The 20,541-nt window shown below is 49.9% G+C and overlaps 1 protein-coding gene across 6 annotated transcripts in view; it reads right to left on the bottom strand.

The window, feature by feature from the left end:
- Nucleotides 1-5,610: 5,610 nt before the first annotated feature.
- Nucleotides 5,611-20,541, bottom strand: part of FAM131A (family with sequence similarity 131 member A) — a 59,675-nt gene continuing 44,744 nt past the window's right edge. For 5 of the 6 annotated variants that reach the window (XM_083442370.1, XM_083442366.1, XM_083442365.1 and 2 more), the window contains 2 exons: nt 11,989-12,117; nt 5,612-6,539 (listed from right to left, as the gene is read on the bottom strand). In XM_083442370.1, coding sequence (XP_083298496.1) covers nt 6,022-6,539; nt 11,989-12,117 — 647 coding nt within the window. In that variant the 3' untranslated portion in view covers nt 5,612-6,021. Of the gene's footprint in view, nt 6,540-11,988; nt 12,118-20,541 lie in introns of all 6 variants that reach the window. The other variant, XM_083442369.1, reaches the window with a different exon arrangement.

Below are 20,541 nucleotides of genomic sequence, written 5' to 3'. Positions count from 1 at the left end.
AGCAGTGAGAACTCCCCTAGGAGAAAACTCCCCTAGGAGATCTCAACCTCTGGGTTGAGATCTCCATTTCTTGAACTAAGTGAAGATCGTGGTGATTACAAAAGAAGACAGTGAGTTTATAAGTAAGATCTCATGGGAACATAGCCAGTTGTTCATATTGATCAGTTCCCAGGGGATGTGCTGAGATCTGCTGATCTTGCAGAAGAGATGGTGTGGAAAGCTGGTAAAGATTAGACTGCGGTAGTCCGGGGTGGTGGAACTGCAACAAAACCTTGCAGCGTGTTCAGGAGTCCAGTCATGCCATTCTGTTCTCTAACACACACACACACACACACACACACACACACCACACACACAGGGATTTTTGTCCTTATTTGAAAGCTTCTGGGGTTCTTTCCCCCCTTATGGCTTTTTTATACTTCTGAAAAGCTTGAGATTCCCCCAGCCCTACCAACAGACACCTCTTGGGAGTGGGTGATTACCTTGTGGCTGCACATGAGAGGCAGTGTGGCGTACTGGTTAGAGTCTCAGGCTAGGACCTTAGAGACTAGAGTCAAAATCCTCACTCAGCCATGAAGCTCACCCGGTGACCTTGGGCCATTCTCCATCTCTCAACCTAACCTACCTTACAGGGTTGTTGTGAGGGTAAAATGGAGAGCAGGGAAAACCATGCCTGCCACTGTGAGCTCCTTAGAGGAAAGGTAGGGTGGAAATGTAATAAATCAAACAAAAATGAAATAATCAACACAGTGGTGTTGCGTGGGGTGGCCCTGGGTGCAAAATTGTTAGGGGTGCAAAATTTCAACACCTGGTGCTGCCTCTATGCATCTGCACACTTCCATTGCAAATGGCTTCTCCATGAGAACCATGAAGTGACCTCTCCAGACTCCTGATCTGTGCAGTCTCCTGGGTGGCACAGATACCACTGGATGTGCATGCATACTCTGTCTGTTTCCCTCCCTTCTGTGCAGCCCCGGGCAATGGCAACCCACGTTACGCCACTGAATCAGCAGCACTCAAACCTTGAACGTAGAGGGAATGATTCCTTCTGGATGACCTTGCGATTTCTTGGAAACCCAATAGGGATCCCTTAGTGAGAAGCTCACTGGTGGCAGATTGGCTCCCCTGAATGATAGCTTGCCAGGTGTTTTTCTAGGTTATGCTCTCAGTCTGTGAAGGAGGAGGAGGCCTTCTACTTGTCCATCCAAGAGCTCTCTGGTAAAAGGACTTCGGAGGCGGAACGTTTGCAAACCACCCTCCCAATCCTACTTGTGGGAGGATGCAGTGAGCGAAGTTAGTAGGGCCAGTCCACAGAGACAGAGAAAGACGCACACACATGGAGAGACACAGTCAGGTAGAACCAGCCTTTTAATGAATTACAGATACAAACAGAACGAAAACAGACACTCGTACCAGCCAGGGGCATACATCGGGAGCAGGGCAGGGCAGAAACAGGGACACACGGAAACAATATTGTGCATTTGGGGGCAGGGAGCCTAGTGCAAGGGCTGGAGAGGATGGGGGAAAGTGGGGGAGGGGTGCATAGGCTTTGGGGCACAGCTCTGCAGGTGCATCAAGGGGAGGTGGCAGGAAGGGGAGGGCTGCCCAGAGGCTAGTTGTGGGGCAGGGTGGTCCACCGACTTTGGACTGGGTTTGCACAAAGTTGTGGCAAAGGGAGGAAGCCATGATAACTACTCAAGCATCCTTGACTGGAAGGGATCTCCTTGAACTGAACCTGGTTTTATTCCTCCCTCTCCCCTCCCCTTCCCATAACCTGAACAGTCCTTCAGCCCTTCGTCCCTCATCTTTCACTGTCATCCTTGTAGGCTGTGCCAGAGCTGCCTCAAAATAGCTACAAGGGACCATTGCGGTACCTGACCGTCATCGCACCTTCAGCAAACCTGTCCTCTCCAGTCAGGAAGGCATGCAGCTGGTGAGAGATGCCCTGGTCTCTGTGTATCCCTTGGGCCATCCCTTGCCACAGAGCAGCTCCCTTAAATTCTTAGGAATGAGCTACTTTTTCCAAAGGCCTTGCTTCTCCTAAAAGATGGGCAGCTGTCTGTGAAACTGCACTTTCCATAGAAGGTGCCAACAAACACAGAGAAGCCTGGGGCAGAATAGAGACCAGGGCCTGCGTGGGATACTGCTGGGACACACACATACACATTTCTGCATTTAGCAGTAACCACTCATCTCCAGACTTTGGAGCCCGCCCACCTCGTGTCCTGTTCCTGCTGCCCGTCGTTTTGCCATCTCCCTCCGAGCCCAGCTAGTGCAGAGCACAAGGCAAGCAAAAGATGCTTCTCTTTCCTCGCTCTAAGCAGGTGAGTAGATGGTGAAAGCAAGGAGGAGGAGCAAGGTCAGGAGTTTGCAGGGGTCTGAGATACCCAGCGAAGCCGGTGGCCCTGCAAACCATTTTTCCCTACCCTCACCTCCAGATCATGAGAGATATTAGGAACTTGGTTCTTTCCCTGCTCCCCGTTCCACACACCAAACAGAAGCATCTCTCAGAAGTCCCATTTCACTGCTCCTCAACCTGCTCTCTGTGAATTACCTGGTTAAAAACAAAAAATAGGAGAGGCAGCCAAACCGGGAGGGATGGACCTGATTGTCTTGATAGGGGAGTTGGGGTCTGTATTCATGCATCTGTGTGTGTGTGTGTGTGCAAGTGCTTTTGGGCATGTGTTTGCATTTACCGCATTTCTCTCCTGATGTGCATTCTTCAGGGATATTTCTCAATGGTCATGCTGAACGCAGGGTGACCAAGTGCAATAGATAGCAGGGCTCCTGTGCCTTGAAGAGTTGTGCCAAAGAATGAAATCTGCAGAGTCAACGGGATGGGGGGGGGGATATTGCGCGATTGCTGCATCAGATGAGCCCAAGATGAGCCCTGTGGATTACACCAGAGGTATACTGTCTCTGAACATGGAGGTTCTGCTCCCTCTAGAGCAAACCAGGGGGAGCCCTCACATCTATTAGAGTTGATCATCTGCACTGAGGAAAAGCTGGGATTAAAATGGGGGCAAAGAGCCAAATGCCAAATGGTTTAAAACCAGTCAGCAGGGCTTCACCCCAAAAGTGTGTATGGAAGCATAGCTACTGGGGTTGCTGAAACATCTTTGTTAAAGCGAACCAGCCACCTATCAGAATTAGGGTTACCAACTTTTATTACTGATCCTGGGGCCTTTACCAACTGCCTGACCCACTGAAATTTACCAGGTGATAAGCAATTTAGCATAGAGAAACAGTGGCGGACAGTGAAGCTTCACCTGCAACACTTCTGTGGGTCAGGCTGATATCACAGACCTAGGAGAAGGGGCAGTCTTAAACATTGGCAACCCTAAGAATTACAATTCCCAGAATTACTGGTGGGTGGGAAAGGGGTAACGCTTTTTAACTGCTTTAAAAGAGGTGTGTGTGTCACTTCTGCATGTGCATGTGTGTGGGGGGGGTGAGCAGATTTGTGCTACAGTACACCTGTGTGCATGCAGGTGGCAGGATTTATGGAGCAATGCACGCCAAGGGGATACGCAGGCTTGCATCTGTGTCCCCCCTTTTTTTCTGGGCATATAGGTACGCACTGCAGACTTAACACTGCTTTTTCGTAGCTCTCCTCCCCAGGGAACTTTGCTGCAATAGTTGTGCGAGGAGGTGCTAAGGATCTTTAACAGAACCCTCAGTGCTCTGACCAAACCAAAGTCCCCGGGGATCCTTCTGAAGTAGCCATAACAGTTGAGCTGGCATAAAACTGGCAGAAGTTTGGAGACTAGATAAACCTGGCCTGTATGCCTAATTAACCCACCATACAGATTTAGACCTGTCCATACCCTGGTGGTTGTTGAAGCCCTAGTGCCTCCTTTAACTTCCCCTTGTCCATGTGGCGTCCTCCGCACAACTACCACTGCCCCACACTTTCTCATCCCTAATTCTATGGTGCAGAAAACAGCAGCCAGGTTGCTCAACAGGGGGAAACAGTTCAAGCGTATTACACCTACCCTGGCCCAAACTGTGCTTGCCGCTAATTACTTTCCAGGCCCGATTCAAAGTGCTGGTCTTGACCTATAAAGCCTTAAACGGCTCAGGACTGCAATACCTCAAGGACCACCTCTCCCCACATGAACTGATCCAGACCCTGAGATCATCATCCAAGCCCCTTCTTCATGTGCCTCCTCCACAAGAGGTCCAGAGGGTGGCAACACAAGAACACAACACAAGAACAGGGCCTTTTCTGCAGTGGCTTCCCATTTGTGGAATGCAACACAAGAACAGGGCCTTTTCTGCAGTGGCTTCCCATTTGTGGAATGCTCTCCCCAGGGAGGCTTGACTGGTGCCTTCATTACATGCCTTTAAGAACCAGACCTTTGGCTAATTAAACAACCCATTGCCTTTTAAATGTGTCTGCGGAGTGGTGGGTGTTATTTATTATTTTAATTTTTTTTGTTACGTGTTTTGTGTCCTTATACTGTATCTTTGGGTGGAGAGCGTTATAAATTGGAATAAATAATAAAATAAATATGGAGAGTCCTTGTGCAACTGATGCAGCCGTCCTGCTTGGATTTTCTAAGCGCAAGGAAACTTTGCTTAGGAGTGAGAAATGGTGGAACAGCAGTAGTCGGCCGCATGGACAATGGGGAATTAAAGGGAGCATGAAAGGTTCCCTAATCCACCCTTAGCCAAGGCATGAGTGGACCTGAAGTCATTCTAACCCCCTGGCACCACCTTAGAGCCCTGCTGGAGGGTAAGGGTCCCCCTCACATTTGGAGCTGCTTAGAGCTGGGGGCTGGGGGAGGCGGATCCCTTCCTCACGGGGTCTTGTGCAGTGGGGTGAACTGCTAAGGGGCAGAGGAGAGGTGGGATGAGGATCACAGTATTTTCCCACCCCGGGCTGTCCAGGATGGAAGCGTGGAGGGAGCGGCGGACCCCTTAGAAAACCCGTCCACAGGAGGAAGAGCAATGCCCGAGAGGATGACAGCAACACAGACACACACGCACACACACACATACAAAAATATAGAAAAGATCTGGGGTGGGAGGACTGGCTGCTCCCAGCGACGCCCTGCCATGCTCCCGGCTTCTTCCCAAGGAAGGGAGTTGGGGGGAAGAGGCGCGCATAGCAAGCCCTGCTCCCCCCACCTCATAATACCCTGCTCCCTCCTTAACCTCTTCTTTTCCCCGGCGGGTCCATAGTATAAAATTCAAGACAGTAAAAGCCGAGAAGTGTCCATTTGGGCCAGTGTGGATTTTTTTCTTTTTTTTTTCTTTTTTTATATATATAAAAAAGGCATAACAAATCAAGCATCCATTGCATTCCACATTCTGTTTCAGCCCTTCAACCTCGAGCCGGAGAAGTTGGAAGGGGAGGGGGTCAGGCGTGGAGATATACATATATATTTATAGATATATATATTAGTTAAATTGTCTTAAGGGTCGTCGTCATCACAGTTTAGCCATGCCACTTGGACAGCATGAGACGGGCCTCTTCTCCCCCCCCCCCCCCGCCGCACCAGCCCTGGGTGGGGGCACTGAGATCGGGGAGAGCACAGCATGCTCCCAACAGGCCCTGGATTTGGGGGGTGGGCGGGTGGGGGGGTTTGTCCAGCTGCCCCGCTGTTGCTTTTGTTCTGTCGCTTTCCTTGATTCTTCCCCCACCCCCACCCTCAAGACATTCTCATGCAAAGAAAACGAAACAGACCACAAGAGAGAGAGAAAGAGAGAGAAAATGCAGCAGGCAAAATCCACGGAGCCACGCATGGGAGAGGCCCCCCCCCTCAGGCTTCAATGGTTGGATCAGATGGCACAGTGGAGGTGAAGGCAGGAGGGCAGGGCAGGGCAGGGGGGCGCTGGTCAGCTTAACACCCCGCCTCCCCCTGCCCTGCAGAAAGCCAAGCCGCCACCCGGTGAGGGAAGGGGGAGCCTCCGCTCCAGGACGACAGGCGGATGCCACGGAGCACGGTCGAGGGCGGATGCCACGGAGCAGGACAGAAAAATGGCAGGTGAAGCATGCCGCAGCGAGAGCGGGTCTCACTGCTCGCCGGTGTCTTCCTCTTGCTCTTCTTCCTCTTCGTTGTCGTCCAGGGAGACCACGCCTGAAGAGGCCACATCGGACACTTTCCTCCGGACCTGGCAGCTGTCCTCGTGAGCCTTGTAGTCCTTGCAGGGGATGCCCTCGTCTTCGGTGGGCGAGAGGCAGGACTCGGTGAAGGACATGGAGTACATTGAGTCCAGGCACTCGAGCTGCGCTAGGCTCCGGAAGGCACATTCCCCGGCTGTCTGTGGGGGCAACTTGGAGAGGAGGAGCTCGTCCTCGCCCGACATGGAGCCCAACAGCTTGGCGGCCAGTTTTGAGGGCGAGCCCAGCTCCTTCAGGAGGAGGCTGTCCTCCAGGCTGCAGAGGCTGGAGCACAAGGTCTCCGGAGAGATGGTGGTCTGGGAGGAGTCGCTCTCTGGGTCGCAGGAGCCTTGGCGGGCATTCAGCTGGCACAAGCGGCTGTGCAGGAAGCCCTTCAGCAGGGTGCTGGGGGGCAGCTGGCTCGCGGCATCTGCAACACAGCAATGGGAGGGCGTGAGCAGCGTGGCATTCAAGGGACACAGGGGACGGGCCCCGAGGTCCAAAGCAGTGTTCGAAATTAGCCAGGCGCCAGGCGCATTTTGCACCTGGTTATTGGCCACTGGAGGCCAAGGGAAGATGCCTGGCCTTTCCCGTAAAACTGCTAGAGACAACTTGGTGAGAACACTTCCCTTTCTGCCCTGGCAGGAAGAAGGCGTAGATGTTTATGCTTTTCCCTGTCTTCCCAACTCAGCTCCAACATGCCTACAATGTGAGAAAGTCTGCAAGTCTGAGCTCCAGCTCAGACTCCATTTTTAAGCTAGATTTAAGTTTGCCTTAGTAACTCAATCACTATCTTCAGCCTGCCTGAACAAAGCTGCTGTGTCTGTTACTCTTTAAAATGTATTGCTGGTGAGTGAATGTTATTGTTACCTTTTTCAAAGCTGTTTGTGAGTGATTATAGTTTTAAGGGGGAGGAAAGGAGGAAATACCAGGAAAATCCAGTCTGTCTTAAAGCATCCTGGATTATTAAAACTAAAAGGCTAAAACTAGCCTATCTAAGCTTCCCTTTTAAGCTGCAAAGGGGTGGCACTCTGCTGAACTCACAAACATGAGGAGGGAAGGATAATATCTAACAAATATATTGTCTCCTAGTATCTAATCATATCCCAGCACAAATGGTGCAGCTCTGCCCCATATCATCAATGTGAATTTGGGGGAGACAGTTCACCCTGAAAACCTTTTGAGCCCGTTCAGTTTCCCAAAATTTGCAGCAAGCTAGCTAAAGGTAAAGGTAAAGGGACCCCTGACCATTAGGTCAAGTCGTGACCGACTCTGGGGTTGCAGCGCTCATCTCGCTTTATTGGCCGAGGGAGCTGGCGTACAGCTTCCGGGTCATGTGGCCAGCATGACTAAGCCGCTTCTGGCGAACCAGAGCAGCGCACGGAAATGCCGTTTACCTTCCCGCCAGAGTGGTATCTATTTATCTACTTGCACTTTGGCGTGCTTTCGAACTGCTAGGTTGGCAGGAGCAGGGACTGAGCAATGGGAGCTCACCCCATCGCGGGGATTCGAACCGCCAACCTTCTGAGCAGCAAGTCCTAGGCTCTGTGGTTTAACCCACAGCACCATTAAAAACACACACATACACTTTAGCAGGGCTTACAGTAGCCCTCCCCATCATGCGAGAGCAGGTGGCTCTCTGCCTTGGCTACCCCGTGACGTTCGTTCCTGCAACCGGAGAGAGGTAACTTTCCCATCTATGCCTCCTCCTCCTCCTCCTCTCCATTGCCCACTCATTCTAATTATACAGAGGAGTAATTAGAACTTTCTTTAGAAGCCGCACCACAGATTACCACTGACTTTCTTTGATATGCAAATAGCGCCCGATTCGTCGGCAGTTAATTGTAGGAAAAAGGGAGCTTTTGTCTGCGCAAGAAGGACGCAGATTACACACTCTGCCAACACACGGGTGCCAGCTGGCGGGCTCTCCGTGGGCGCAGAAGGCCCTGCGACCTGTGGCACCATGCCAAGGGGTAAGCAGGAAACAGCAGGTGAGGAAGGCCAGCAGCCCACAGACGATATATGGGGACAGAGAGCGATGCTCATATACCCCCTTTCTGCAAAGGCAATTTTCTATTTCAATCTTAGCCAGTGTTCAAATGGAAACACAGTGGCTGAGGCTGGCACAGCCCAGAGCACGCCAACTGGGATGTTCATATATCTGAGCAATTCAGTGGCTGCTGCTTTATTGTTATTACATTTTACTTTTACTGTATATCCTGTCTTTCTTCCCAAAGGAGCCCAGGGCGACAAACAGACACACAACTTAAGCAAAATGAATTCATATAAACATTCTAAAACCATTCTAAAACATTCTAAAAACAAACGTAACAGTTAAAAACACCCAAAAGTCATTACTTTTGAAAACATCCTCCAGCTGTACCTTAGGCACAAGCATCATCTAGTAATCCTGCTACGTTTGCAGACCCCTCTCTGTCAGGGCTGCCATTTTTGCAAGAAGGGAGCTGTTACAGACTGCCATTTCTATCTGCTACACCTAATTATGAACCTCCCTCACTTGGAAAAAGAAGATGCCCACTTTGGTTCACCTGCTTGCAAGGCCAGACATGGGGCGTTTGGGGCACGTTGATTTCCTGCCTAAGCTTCTGCATCAGGTTGAAGGCAGAAGAAAATGTTGCTAGAAGATGTAACAAAATGAAGCACCTCCCAGCACCATTCTTCAAGACCTTGAGCTTGATCTTCTAGTGCCCCAATATTGGCACAATCTTGCAGGTGAGTTCAAGTGGCACCCAAGTCATCTTGCTAAACCCCAAAACCCCGTTTCCTTACTATTGTAATAGCTCAAGAACTGATTGCAGAATCGCAGTTGGGCCATCTGAAAGTCATTCTTTAATGCAGTGGTTCCCAACTGGTGGGGACTCCAAGGGGTCCACGGCACCATTCACGTAACAAAAACTACCATAGAGTTATCAAAATGTTCAAAAGTAAGGGGTCCATGGCTTGGCTTTTGAAAAACCGGGTGTCTGCAGTACTTAGCTAATTGGGAACCACAGCTTTGGATGACCTGGGAGTGGGTGTGCATTCTTGGAAGAATGGAAGAGGCTGCCTGACCTCAGATTTGTGGAAGATCACAAGGAGTTTGATTCTTTTAGACTGCTATTATGTTGAAGGTTTTCATCTCAGTTACATTGAATTCAGGTTGTGTTTCTAAATAAATGAAGGGAAAGAAAAGATTCCAGTTCTCCTGAGAGCATCTGATCACACTTGCCTTCCTTTGTTAGCCTTTCGAGGGTCCTTTCAATAGTGAAATTTTTTTTTTACCCGATGTTGGATGGTGACTCCCAAACCACCCTCTTTCCTTCATTTTCTTTCTTCCCTCCCTTCATCCTGATGTTGAAGAGGTGCAGTAGACTTTTTTCCTTTAGCCCCATATTTCCATGTGGTTTCTCTAAGTCCTTAAACAGAGGTCCACGTTAATGGGGTCTCTCTTGTCCATGGTGACTGCCTGTATCTTTTGATTAAATTTGCTCCTTAGCTGTGATGCACAATAAATTTTATCCTATTGTTCAACCCATCCTTTCTCACTTTTCAGTTCACTAACTAATGGCCACAATCCCTCCACCTGCCCTGACACTGGAATGAGATTATTTTAAGAGTTAGGAGAGGTGCTGGATTGCATGGGGTAGCTGCTCTGCAAATTCCAGGAGGTGGAATGTCCCCCCAACACCCAAAATCACACCACACGCAATGCAATGCATGTAGATCCATGGAGGATAAGTTGGGAAGAGCAGTACAGAGTACAGAGTGCCTATGGGAAATTGTAAAAAATAATATTGGGGGGCTGTTTCCTCAGAGTGCTGTTAACTAGTGGGGAGGTTTTGCTTCAATTTTTGCAACTCCTGTCACTGAATGGAAAGCCTGCTCCCTAATTACTTGCCTTGCCCCGGGTTAGGGGGCGCAAATTACTTGCCTTGCCCTGGGTGCTGACAACCCACGCTATGCCACTGGGGGTACCCTCCTCCTGAATTAAATAAGAAAACATCATATCTGTTTGATCCAAGGAGGGATTTAACTAAAGTGCTAAAGGGGTGAGGCTGGAGGAAGAGGGTTGAAGCTCCAAGACCACAGGAGAGGCTTTTCCATGTGGATCAGTCACAACTGCTGGCGGCGGGGCTTGTATGTTCAGTAACACATCTGATTTCCTAGTGCCAGAGCTGAGAGACAAGTTGTGGCAGAAACTACTTTGCTTGCGCCATTTGGGACTCTCCTGGGAGATCTGACTCAGCGTTCAAGGTGTGGCACCACATGTCAACATGCACACCAGGCAGCAGCTGGTGCATTAGGGCAAACGGGACGCTGCCCTAGTAATCTCCGTCTGCCCTCAGCCATCCCCCATCTTCCTGCCTTCTTACTTAGAGCTAGTCCAGAGGGTGTCCCAGGCTGCCTGCCCCCTCCTCCCAGAGCCATCCTTCCCTTAGGACTTAGTGGCTCGTTGCGCCAGGGCACCGGCCTCTCAGGGGCGCCCCAGCGAGTGGGGGAGCTGCGCGGCTTTGCCGGTGGCCTCCCCTTTCCCTGCACGCTGCCAGCTGTGCCCCGCCAACCATCTTTCCTTCCTACCCTCCTCAGCCCACCCCCCACTGTGGGCGGGCAAATTAGCACTGCTGGTGCTGCTTGTGCTGCTCTCACAAGTGCTCACATAGGCTGCTTTGGATGAGGAGCCACTCCTTGACTCTGAGGCGGCAGCAGAGGACGGGCCGCCACCACCTCCTCCTCCTCTGCCACTGCCTCCTCTCCCTCGACCGCAGGAATCCCCTCAGCCACTGCCCACTAAGCCGCTGTCATTGTCGTCTGAGGAAGCACTGGCAATGGCAGGAGTGGCTCCCAAGGGGCCTCCTCCGTGTCACTGGTGCCCGCCGTCCCCCCACTCCCCGGGGCACAGACGATGGCGTGGCAACTGCCTCCTGCTCCTTGTGCCCTCAGGCCACTGGGCAGCAGCGAGAGTGCCGGCAGTGGGCTGTCTTTGTCCAGCAGCGGAGGAGGAGGTGCACCCTGGAGCCTTGTAAGCGAGAGTGGGGTTCCGGCAGTCTGGCCAGCTGCGCAGCATCCACCACATTGGTGGCGTCTTCTGTGGGTGGCAGCTCCCGGGGCTACGAGGTGGTCCACGAGTTGGGCCCCTAGTTCTAAATTCTTGGGAAGTGAGGAGGCGCCAGAGGGATCTTTGCACCACGGTGCCAGATATGCTTAAGACGGCCCTGCCTCCCCCTCAGTCTCAGGGTTGCCCTCGTACAACTCAGCATTGGGGAGGAGAATGAAGAAATGGTTGCCTCCACCATCATCGGTTTGGGATCCACTGCCTTCTGTCCTACCAGCTCCCATGGGCAACAACCACCCCAGGGATTGGGATCCAGAAGTTGTTGGACTCCAACTCCCATCAGCCACAGCCAGCATGGCCAGCAGTCAGGAATGATGGGAGCTGAAGTCCAGCAGCATCTGGAGGGCCATAGGTTTCACGCTGCGCATCCCTGATGTCATACCCTCTGACATGTTGTGGTGAAAAACCAGGATGCTATCTTCTGGGGCGAGTCGTGTGACCCACATGAGATCATGGCCCCAAAAGAGGTGTTTTTTCTGGGGCCACCACCTAAAAATGAACATTTTGGGTCCCTGAAAAAAAAAAGGGGTTTTTTTGGTGCAAGGCCATATGAGAGCACGGTGGCCAAAATGGCTGTCATGCTCTCACACGAAGAAACAGGACATCTCGGTTTTATCAGGACAGTTGAGGGGGATGTGATATACGCTTCTCCCTCCCCACCTTGAAATATGAGGGGGGCATTATGGAGTGTCCGTAAGGGACTCTGCCACGTGGACTTCATGCCCTGCTGGGTGCAACCGGCTATGCCCCACCCCTCCACACTCACCAGCTGGTTGTGTTGTGTCGGTGGAAGTGGCAAAATCTTCATCGTAGGATTCGTCGTTGGAATCATCGCCATCCACCGAAGACCAGGCCCTCAGCTTGGCTTCGGCAATGGCAAATTGTTCGGCCACACCTAGGAAGGAGGGTGAGATGTCAGTCAAGGGAAGAGAGACAGAGCCTGAGGGTAACAGCGTATCCCACAAAACATCCTTGGCAAGAGGTTCTGCTGTGCAAGACAGGCAGAAATTTGAGGTTCTCCCAGTCATAGGGATACAGTGATGAGTGGGATAAAATGCCCCTGTTGAATTAGCTGTGAGTTATTCTATGATTCAATAATTGCAGAACACAAGAGATATGTTGCTGTCCCGGCAGCATACCTCCATTTCCTCATATCTAGAAATGCAAGAAGGGCCTCTACTCTTGCCAGAAATTCAGCTCTGCCCTCGCCAGTTCTGGAAGGATCTTTTGGAAAAGTCCTGTACACTCAGAGACTTTGCGCCTGCCCACTGGGGAAATAGGAAGCCCTGAACACTTGTTTTTAAATGTCCTTTTTACAATGAGGCATGTAGAGATACCATCGACCCCCATCTGGTGAGGCTTGCTGACCTTCCCGACAAGCCTGAACTAAATTTTCTCCTCTTAGGCAAAAATCACAAGATGATTCAGATGGTCGCTAGATTCTGCATGCAGATTTGTAGGTGTAGAAAACCCCCTGGAATAAATAGATTGCTAGGAAAACTGCCATAGCCAGCCTCCTGGGTGTCCCAGGGGCAATTTGCATGTTAGTTTAACCTTAGGTCCTTTTGTGTTCATGCAACTATTTTAATTTTAATCTATAAGCTGTTATTGTATATGGTTTTAAATGTCTATTTCATTCTTGTGAAAGCAGTCTCAGTTGTGCTTATTGAACTGGTCTCTGACCGTAATAATAAATAATTACTATTATTACTAGGATTCAATGAATCTTAGGCTACCAAACAGCTGTCAAAAGGCTCGATGACACTAGGAATATGTTCCACAACCAAACCCACTATGTTCCAGGCGCTGCTGCCAACTTCTTTCTGGAGCGAGGTGCCCTTAAGCATTGCAGCTTTCTAATCTCACAAAACTGCAAATATAGAGCAAGCACCTGTTTGTTCTTTCCCTTTTGTGCAGCTCTTAAAGGCATGGGAGCTTTTGGCAAAAAAGGAAGATTTGGTAGCTTCATGGCAGAGTGAAGATTTGAACTCTGGGCTCCTGGGCCCTAGTCGGACACTCGGACCACTACACCACACTGCCTCTCTTAATCCCTGGTATAGTGGGCCCCTCTGGAAAACCTACTAAGCTGAGAAATTGGGCCTTAAGTTTCCCACCTGGAATTTATCCAGAAGCATTGCTCCTGCCGAATATATATATATATATATATATGCTTTCGTAGATTTTCACGGGTACAGGAATGCAGGTTTTGGTGTCCTCGGGTGTCTTCCCGTGTAAAAGTTGGGGTGTCTAGGCGACGTTTCGACGAGGTCTCACTCGTCATCTTCAGGCTGGTGCTTTCGGCTTCTTGTTACTGGAACAGAGCAGGATCTCAGTGTTTGAGTTCCTATAAATACTGTTGAGGAGGTGTGGTGTATAGCCTCCAATGTTCTGGGCAGAGAGGAGGTTCCCAGGCACACTAGCCTGGGAACCTCCTCTCTGCCCAGAACATTGGAGGCTATACACCACACCTCCTCAACAGTATTTATAGGAACTCAAACACTGAGATCCTGCTCTGTTCCAGTAACAAGAAGCCGAAAGCACCAGCCTGAAGATGACGAGTGAGACCTCGTCGAAACGTCGCCTAGACACCCCAACTTTTACACGGGAAGACACCCGAGGACACCAAAACCTGCATATATATATATATATATATATATATATATATTTAACTTCTGGGTACGTGAGGAAGAGGCATGATCCCTGGGTATTTTAGGGCAGTTTATTCTCAGATTCACACCTCTTATAATCACACCTTTCTGGACCCTAGAGCCAGGAAAGGCAGTTTTTGTAGCCTTTGTGTGGCCTTCGAGTAATTTCCCCCCCTTAGAGCAGGTCTTGTGAAATGAATGGACCATACTTGGTCATGCTCATTAATTTCGATAGGTCTACTTTGAATAAAATTTAGTGGAATGCCACTTAATTTTTAAGCACCACTTGAGATTCTTTGTGATTCTTTTCACCTTAGCAACAAGGAATCTTTCGGATCCCCAAGAAGCCACATTCCTCTGCACAAGAATTCTTCTATTGACCCCCCCCCCCCCCCACACACACCTCTCACACACACTTTTCTCGCGGCTCATCCACACTTTTGCTTGACCCATAATTTGATCATATAGTGTACCAATTAATTCCCTGGGTCCAAATCTTTTGTCGTTGTTTCATGTCTGTGCCTTGAGAAAACCCAATCTGAGTTACCGAATCGGACCTTATCATATGTGTAGAAAATCTGAACGGAGATTTTTGCTTAAGGAAGCCTCAGTTTAGCAGGTAAGATCAGAATAAAAATTATATAATAAAAAAAAAAGTATATGTCAAGGGAAAGTGTGGATGAGCCCCAATCTTCCCTTCCCTGTCACTTTCTGTTGTTGAAGAGCTGCCCTCCTCAAAATAAGGACAGGCACTGACTCCCTCTGCCCCTTCCTCTCTGGAAAGTCCATCAGCTGGTCAAACTCTCCCTCCCTCCACATCTCCCTCCACATCTCCCACATCTCCCATCAGTCGCCTCTTTCTTGGGATGACCTTCTCTCTCTCCCCTTCATTGTGCTTTCCTCTTCTTTCTCAGCAGTTTCGTCCAAAAATCTCAGATTCCCCTTTCCTTGCTCCCAAGCCTATTCTCTTCCAGTTGCCTTCTTTCCGATTCTTGCCTTAAAACGTTTGCCAGGACCTCAGAAAACCACCCATTGAACTTCCTTCCTCCTGATTCTTTTTCTAAAGCAAGCAGCATTCATTTCCACCTTCACCAGTTGAGCCAAACCTCGTTCTTCTAGTTTCAATCAGCATCCTTCTTCCACCCCCCTTACCTCTTTCCTCTGACCAATTTGACTGCATCCTGATTTTTTTCTGCTGTTTTCAGGCATGCTTTTAGAACTGACAGCTTGTATGATTAGCTGCAACTCGTTAGCCTATTGTTAAGAGCGCTGTTTTAGGAAGGGCTTGTGTCAATTAACATCTGCTCCGTGTATTCCTTAATAAGTATGCTAATTCCCCTTTGATACAATAACATTTACTTTTGATTTATCTTTTTTATTGTCCTTGCTAAGTGCCAAATTCTGGAGAGCATCCATGACTCTGTGTGAAAGAGAAGGCCCTAAAAAGGGGTGGTGGTATCAAAGAACCATAGAAGAGTAGAGCTGGAAGGGAACATAGTAAAAAAGGTAAAGGTAAAGGACCCCTGGACGGTTACGTCCAGTCAAAGGTGACTATGGGGTTGCGGCGCTCATCTCGCTTTCAAGCCAAGGGAGCCAGTGTTTGTCTACAGACAGCCTTCTCGGTCATGTGGCCAGCATGATTAAACCACTTCTGGCACAACAGAACGTGATGGAAACCAGAGCGCACGGAAACACCGTTTACCTTTCTCGCCACAGTGGTACCTATATATCTACTTGCACTGGTGTGCTTTCGAATTGCTAGGTTGGCAGGAGCTGGGACAGAGCAATGGGAGCTCACCCCGTCACACGGATTTGAACCGCCAACCTTCTGATCAGCAATCCCAAGAGGCTCAGTGGTTTAGACCACAGAGCCACCCATGTCCCTGAGGAACAGGAACACTGGCCACCTTGGCTCTCTGGTAGTATTAATTAGATTGGGATTTCCAAAACATGGATCTCCAGCTGTTTTTGGACTACAACTCACATCATCTCCGACCACTGGTCCTGCTAGCTGGGGATGATGGGAGTTGTAGTCCAATAGCAGCTGGAGACCCAAGTTTGGGAATCCCTGAACTAGATGCATGTGGTAGAAGATGTCTATCAGTGGCCACTAGTCACAACACCACCAGGATCAGAGGCACATGAGACTGAATACCAGGGTGGTGGAGAGGGCTATTGTCTTCATCTCTTGCTAGGACAGAGCAATGGGAGCTCACCCCGTTGCGGGGATTTGAGGCTCAGTAGTTTAGACCACAACGCCACCCACGTTGGAAGGGAACATGAGGGTCATCAAATCCAACCCCCTGCACTGCAGGAACCACGGCACATGGAAACTGCACACTTCCTAACATTTATGACAAGCTGACACCTCTCACATTCATTGTTCCCTGTTTGTAAAAGTGGGGAAGAATCACTACCTAAGGGCTATCATGTGGGAGATGGAGCAAGCTTGTTTTCTGCTGCTCCGGAGGGTAGAACCCAATCCAAGGACTCAAATTACAAGAAAGGAGATTTCGATGAAACATTAGGAAGAGCATTCTAACGGTAAGAGCGGTTTGACAGTGAAACAGACTCACTTGGGAGGTGGTGGACTCTCCTTCCTTGGAGAGGCTGGATGACAATTTCATAATTTAGCTGTAATTCCTGCACTGCAAAGGGGTTGGTCTAGATTTGCTTTGAGGTACCTCCCAACTCTGCAATTCTATGATTCTAGGAACATGAATTCATTACGAATGCAAGATTCCAGAGCACAATTCTAGTCCGTATGGTGTGGCAGCAGAAACCAAAAGGCTTACACCTCCTCCATCCACCCATTCGACTTGCCAGGTGGAGGGCAGATCACATGCAAATACCTTTACATTCTGTGGTGCAAAGAGGGAAGAAGGCAGCTTGCAGCTTCCTACACCTGCTCCCTCCTTGGGCCTCTCACCTGGCCTTCCTCGTCCATCTATGCTTTAATAAGCAAGACTCCAAGACTCGTGTGCTCCAGGCAGCTGGCGAAGGGAGGGAGGGCTGGAACAGGTCCAGGGAGGGAAGGTATGTAAAGGAGCTGCCTTTGTATCCTCTTGCACATTTGAATATTTAAGGAAGTAGACAGGATCTCCAAGTTGCCATCTGCTAACCCTATTCCCAAGAAAATTCCCAGAAGGGAGATTATTATCCCAAGGTTAATTTAGACAAGTTGTCAACAGTCTCAGAGGAAACCCTCCCTGTTCACCTTGCCAAGCGATTTTCACATATTCATCGCCTTCAAATATGTTCGCGTTTTAGATTACACATGGCCCAAGGCGAAGCTGAAAAAAGCCCCAATCTCGGCTGGGTAAATTGTGCAAATCAGGAAAGTTAGCATGGCGCTACCTAATTTACATGTCTTATTGCAAACAAAAGATTTGTTTATTTATTAGATTAGGGTCTTAGTCTTGGTGGGGAGGAGAGGGGGGAGCAACTGATTTTCCTGAGTCTGATATTTCCTGCCAATAAATGGATTTTGAGGGGCAGAGACTGATGTGTCCAGAGAAGGCAGGGGGTGCAAGTGAGTTGCCTCTGATCCTGGAGTTAGTATGTAGCTATAAATACTAGCAGCCATTGATCCCTCAGCCAAGCCCCACCCTCTCCCCACCAGCTCGGAACATGTGCAGACTGCCCATTGGAGTCAGCTCACACAACCCGGGCACATCTCTTTTTGCAAACATGAGTCATTTGCAGGACCCTCAAGAGTCTGGAGCACACAACTGGACTGAGCTGGATATCTGTTAATTTTACTTGTCAGAAAGCAGCCACACTTGTTGTTAAATGGGGGCCTGGGGGTGGCTAATTTGGGGCTGCAGCTGCCTGTGTGCGTCACCTCCTAGGGGGGAAAAGGAGGAGGGGTGGGGATAGGCAGATACTCCCAGCTTCAGGCTCCAACCATTACAATTAGCTCAGAGTTGCCTGTGAAGCTCAGATTGAATCAGAGCCCAAGCTGTGACTGAAGGACACACAGCAATTCACCACTGATGGAGGCAGAAGTAGGTGACCAGCAGATGCAGAGGACGAGAAGGCTGCTCTGCATTTAATTCTTGCAGGATTCTAAGCAGGTGCAGCTTGTGGCAAAACTAAGGGAGAAGAACATCTAACTATTATGAGTGAGAAATAAAGTAAGGTAAAGGTAAAGGATCCCTGGACAGTTGAGTCCAGTCAATGGCGTCTATGGCATGCGGCACTCATCTCGCTTCAGGCTGAGGGAGCAGCTTTCCAGCTTTCCAGGTCATGTGGCCAGCAGGACTAAACTGCTTCTGGCACAACAGAACACCATGATGGAAGCCAGAGTGCATGGAAACACTGTTTACCTTCCTGCCACAGAAGTACCAATTTTAATCTACTTGCACTGGTATGCTTTTGAACTGCTAGGTTGGCAGGAGCTGGGACAGAGCAACGAGAGCTCACCCCGTCGCACAGATTTGAACCGCTGACCTTCTGATCAGTAAGGCCAAGAGGCTCAGTGGTTTAGACCACAGAGCCACGCATGTCCCTGAGGAACAGGAACACTGGCCACCTTGGCTCCCTGGTAGTATTAATTAGATCAGGATTTCCAAAACATGGATCTCCAGCTGTTTTTGGACTACAACTCCCATCCTCTCCGATCACTGGTCCTGCTAGCTGGGGATGATGGGAGTTGTAGTCCAATAGAAGCTGGAGACTCAAGTTTGGGAATCCCTGAACTAGATGCATGTGGTAGAAGATGTCTATCAGAGGCCACTAGTCACAACACCACCAGGATCAAAGGCACATGAGAGTGAACACCAGGGTGGTGGAGAGCACTATTGTCTCTTGCTTGTGGTCTTTCCAGGATGCATTTGGATGGCCACAGTGGGAAACTGAATATTGGACTAGATGAGCTTTGGGTCTCATCGAGCAGGGCTCTTCCACTGTCAATGACAAAGGCACAGCACAAGACCAGAAAGCATGAGTTCTAAGCAAGGAGGATCTAAGCAGGATAGCTATCTTCAAATATCTCAAGGGCTGTAGCATGGAAGATGGAGCAAGCTTGTGTTCTCCTGCTCTGGAGGGTAGGACCAGAACCAATGGCTTCAAGTTACAGGAAAGGAGATTCTGACTCAACATCAGGAAGAACTTTCTGACAGTAAGGGCTGTTCGAAAGTGATGGTGGGCTCTCCTTCCATGGAGATTTTAAAGCAGAGGTTGGATGGCCATCTGTCATGGATGCTTTAGTAGAGACTCCTGCATTGCAGGGAGCTGGACTACATGACCCTTGGGGTCCCTTCTGTGATTCTAAGAATAAATCACAGCAAAGCCCAGGGTCTAACTAACTTTGAGCATCCCAGTTCGTTTCACCATGCCTCTCTGTATGCTGGCCAGCTCAAATCCAATTGAAGTGATATGGGTCTGAGTTGGCATCACTCCTCATAGGCCCATTGCCATACCGACATGACCTGGGCCTGACATGAATGCCCTTGGCTTGACGCGACCCAGGAAAAGTGGTACATTAGCGAAAATGTTCTCTGCGAGCTATTCCTGACCTGTGGCTTTTTACTGGAGATTGAAAGGACCGTTTCACCTTAGAAGATGCTTCCTTGACTCAGCAGCAGCAGCAGCCTTGACTCGTCAGCAGCCTTGATTCTTCCTCCATCACTATCCTGCAACCCCTCCTTGGTTTCAGGGTGCATTGGAGTTCGCCGGATGACACCGAGGTTCGCGACATGGCTGTTTCTTTCATCTTCAGAGGGAGATATTGGCCTTATGGCAAAGGGGTAATTATGCCCATGCTGGCGGCCTCCCAAAAGGACGAGCAAATTCAGGGAGAAGAGCTTCCCCAGGGGTGGTTCTGTGGTCAACCCTCCTCTAGAAAACACGAGCTCTTTCAAAGGCAGGACAGTGGAGCTGAGTTGCTCTGGCAGCAATCTTATCTGTCACTGTTTATCCTACCCCACGCCTGTCTCTCCCTGGCTGTCAGAAAGTGAACAGCTCAGCCCCGAAGGCAGGCCAGGCGCTTGGGTGACAGTCATGTCATGTGACAGTCCTTTTGTTCCCAAAGTCGGGACTTTGCGGGCAGGAAGACGACCGCTCTGTTGTTTGGGATGATTACTCTGCTTTGCCAGGCCCTCAAAGGGCAGAGCTCTCAGGGTGAATGGAGAGGGGCAGCGGGTGAGAGGGAGCTAATCGTTCCCTCTCGCCGGCTCTTTCCCCCTGGTTTCCGGATCCTTTGGGTGACTCAGCTCCAGGCCTTGCATTCGGCTGAGCTCCTACAAGGACACAGCCGGCCTCCGCTGCTGGCACAGGAGGTGGCATCAAGGGGGCAGCTGGGATGGCACAGCAGCTGTCGCACCTAGGGCCAGCACAGCTTGTCGAACGCCGGCCCTGAGGCACCCCTCCCTGTAGCGCCACCAACCCACTTTTAAAACCTTTGCTCCCTGAGAGAGGCTAGCAGAAATGTCCCTACGCATGCATGGAGAAATTGCTTTGAAAATGATCTGGAAAACAGGGGACTGAATTGAGGGTTCTGAGCGGACGGAGGCAGGGTTTTGGTGCACAGTCAGCAGCTTTGCCTGGTGCCAAAATGTGGCGTTATGTATTTCTCTCCAAAGCAGACAGAGATTTTGATTGTGCTGTGTCCATGGCTCCTGGGGTTTGGCCAACAGAGAAGCAGGAAAATCTCCCGTCCGCAGTGTACA

Source organism: Podarcis tiliguerta, assembly GCF_965153285.1.
Source record: "Podarcis tiliguerta genome assembly, chromosome: 5".
Lineage (NCBI taxonomy): Eukaryota > Metazoa > Chordata > Lepidosauria > Squamata > Lacertidae > Podarcis > Podarcis tiliguerta.
The sequence above is the reverse complement of the archived record's forward strand: the minus strand, read 5'-3'. Positions and strand labels throughout refer to the sequence as shown.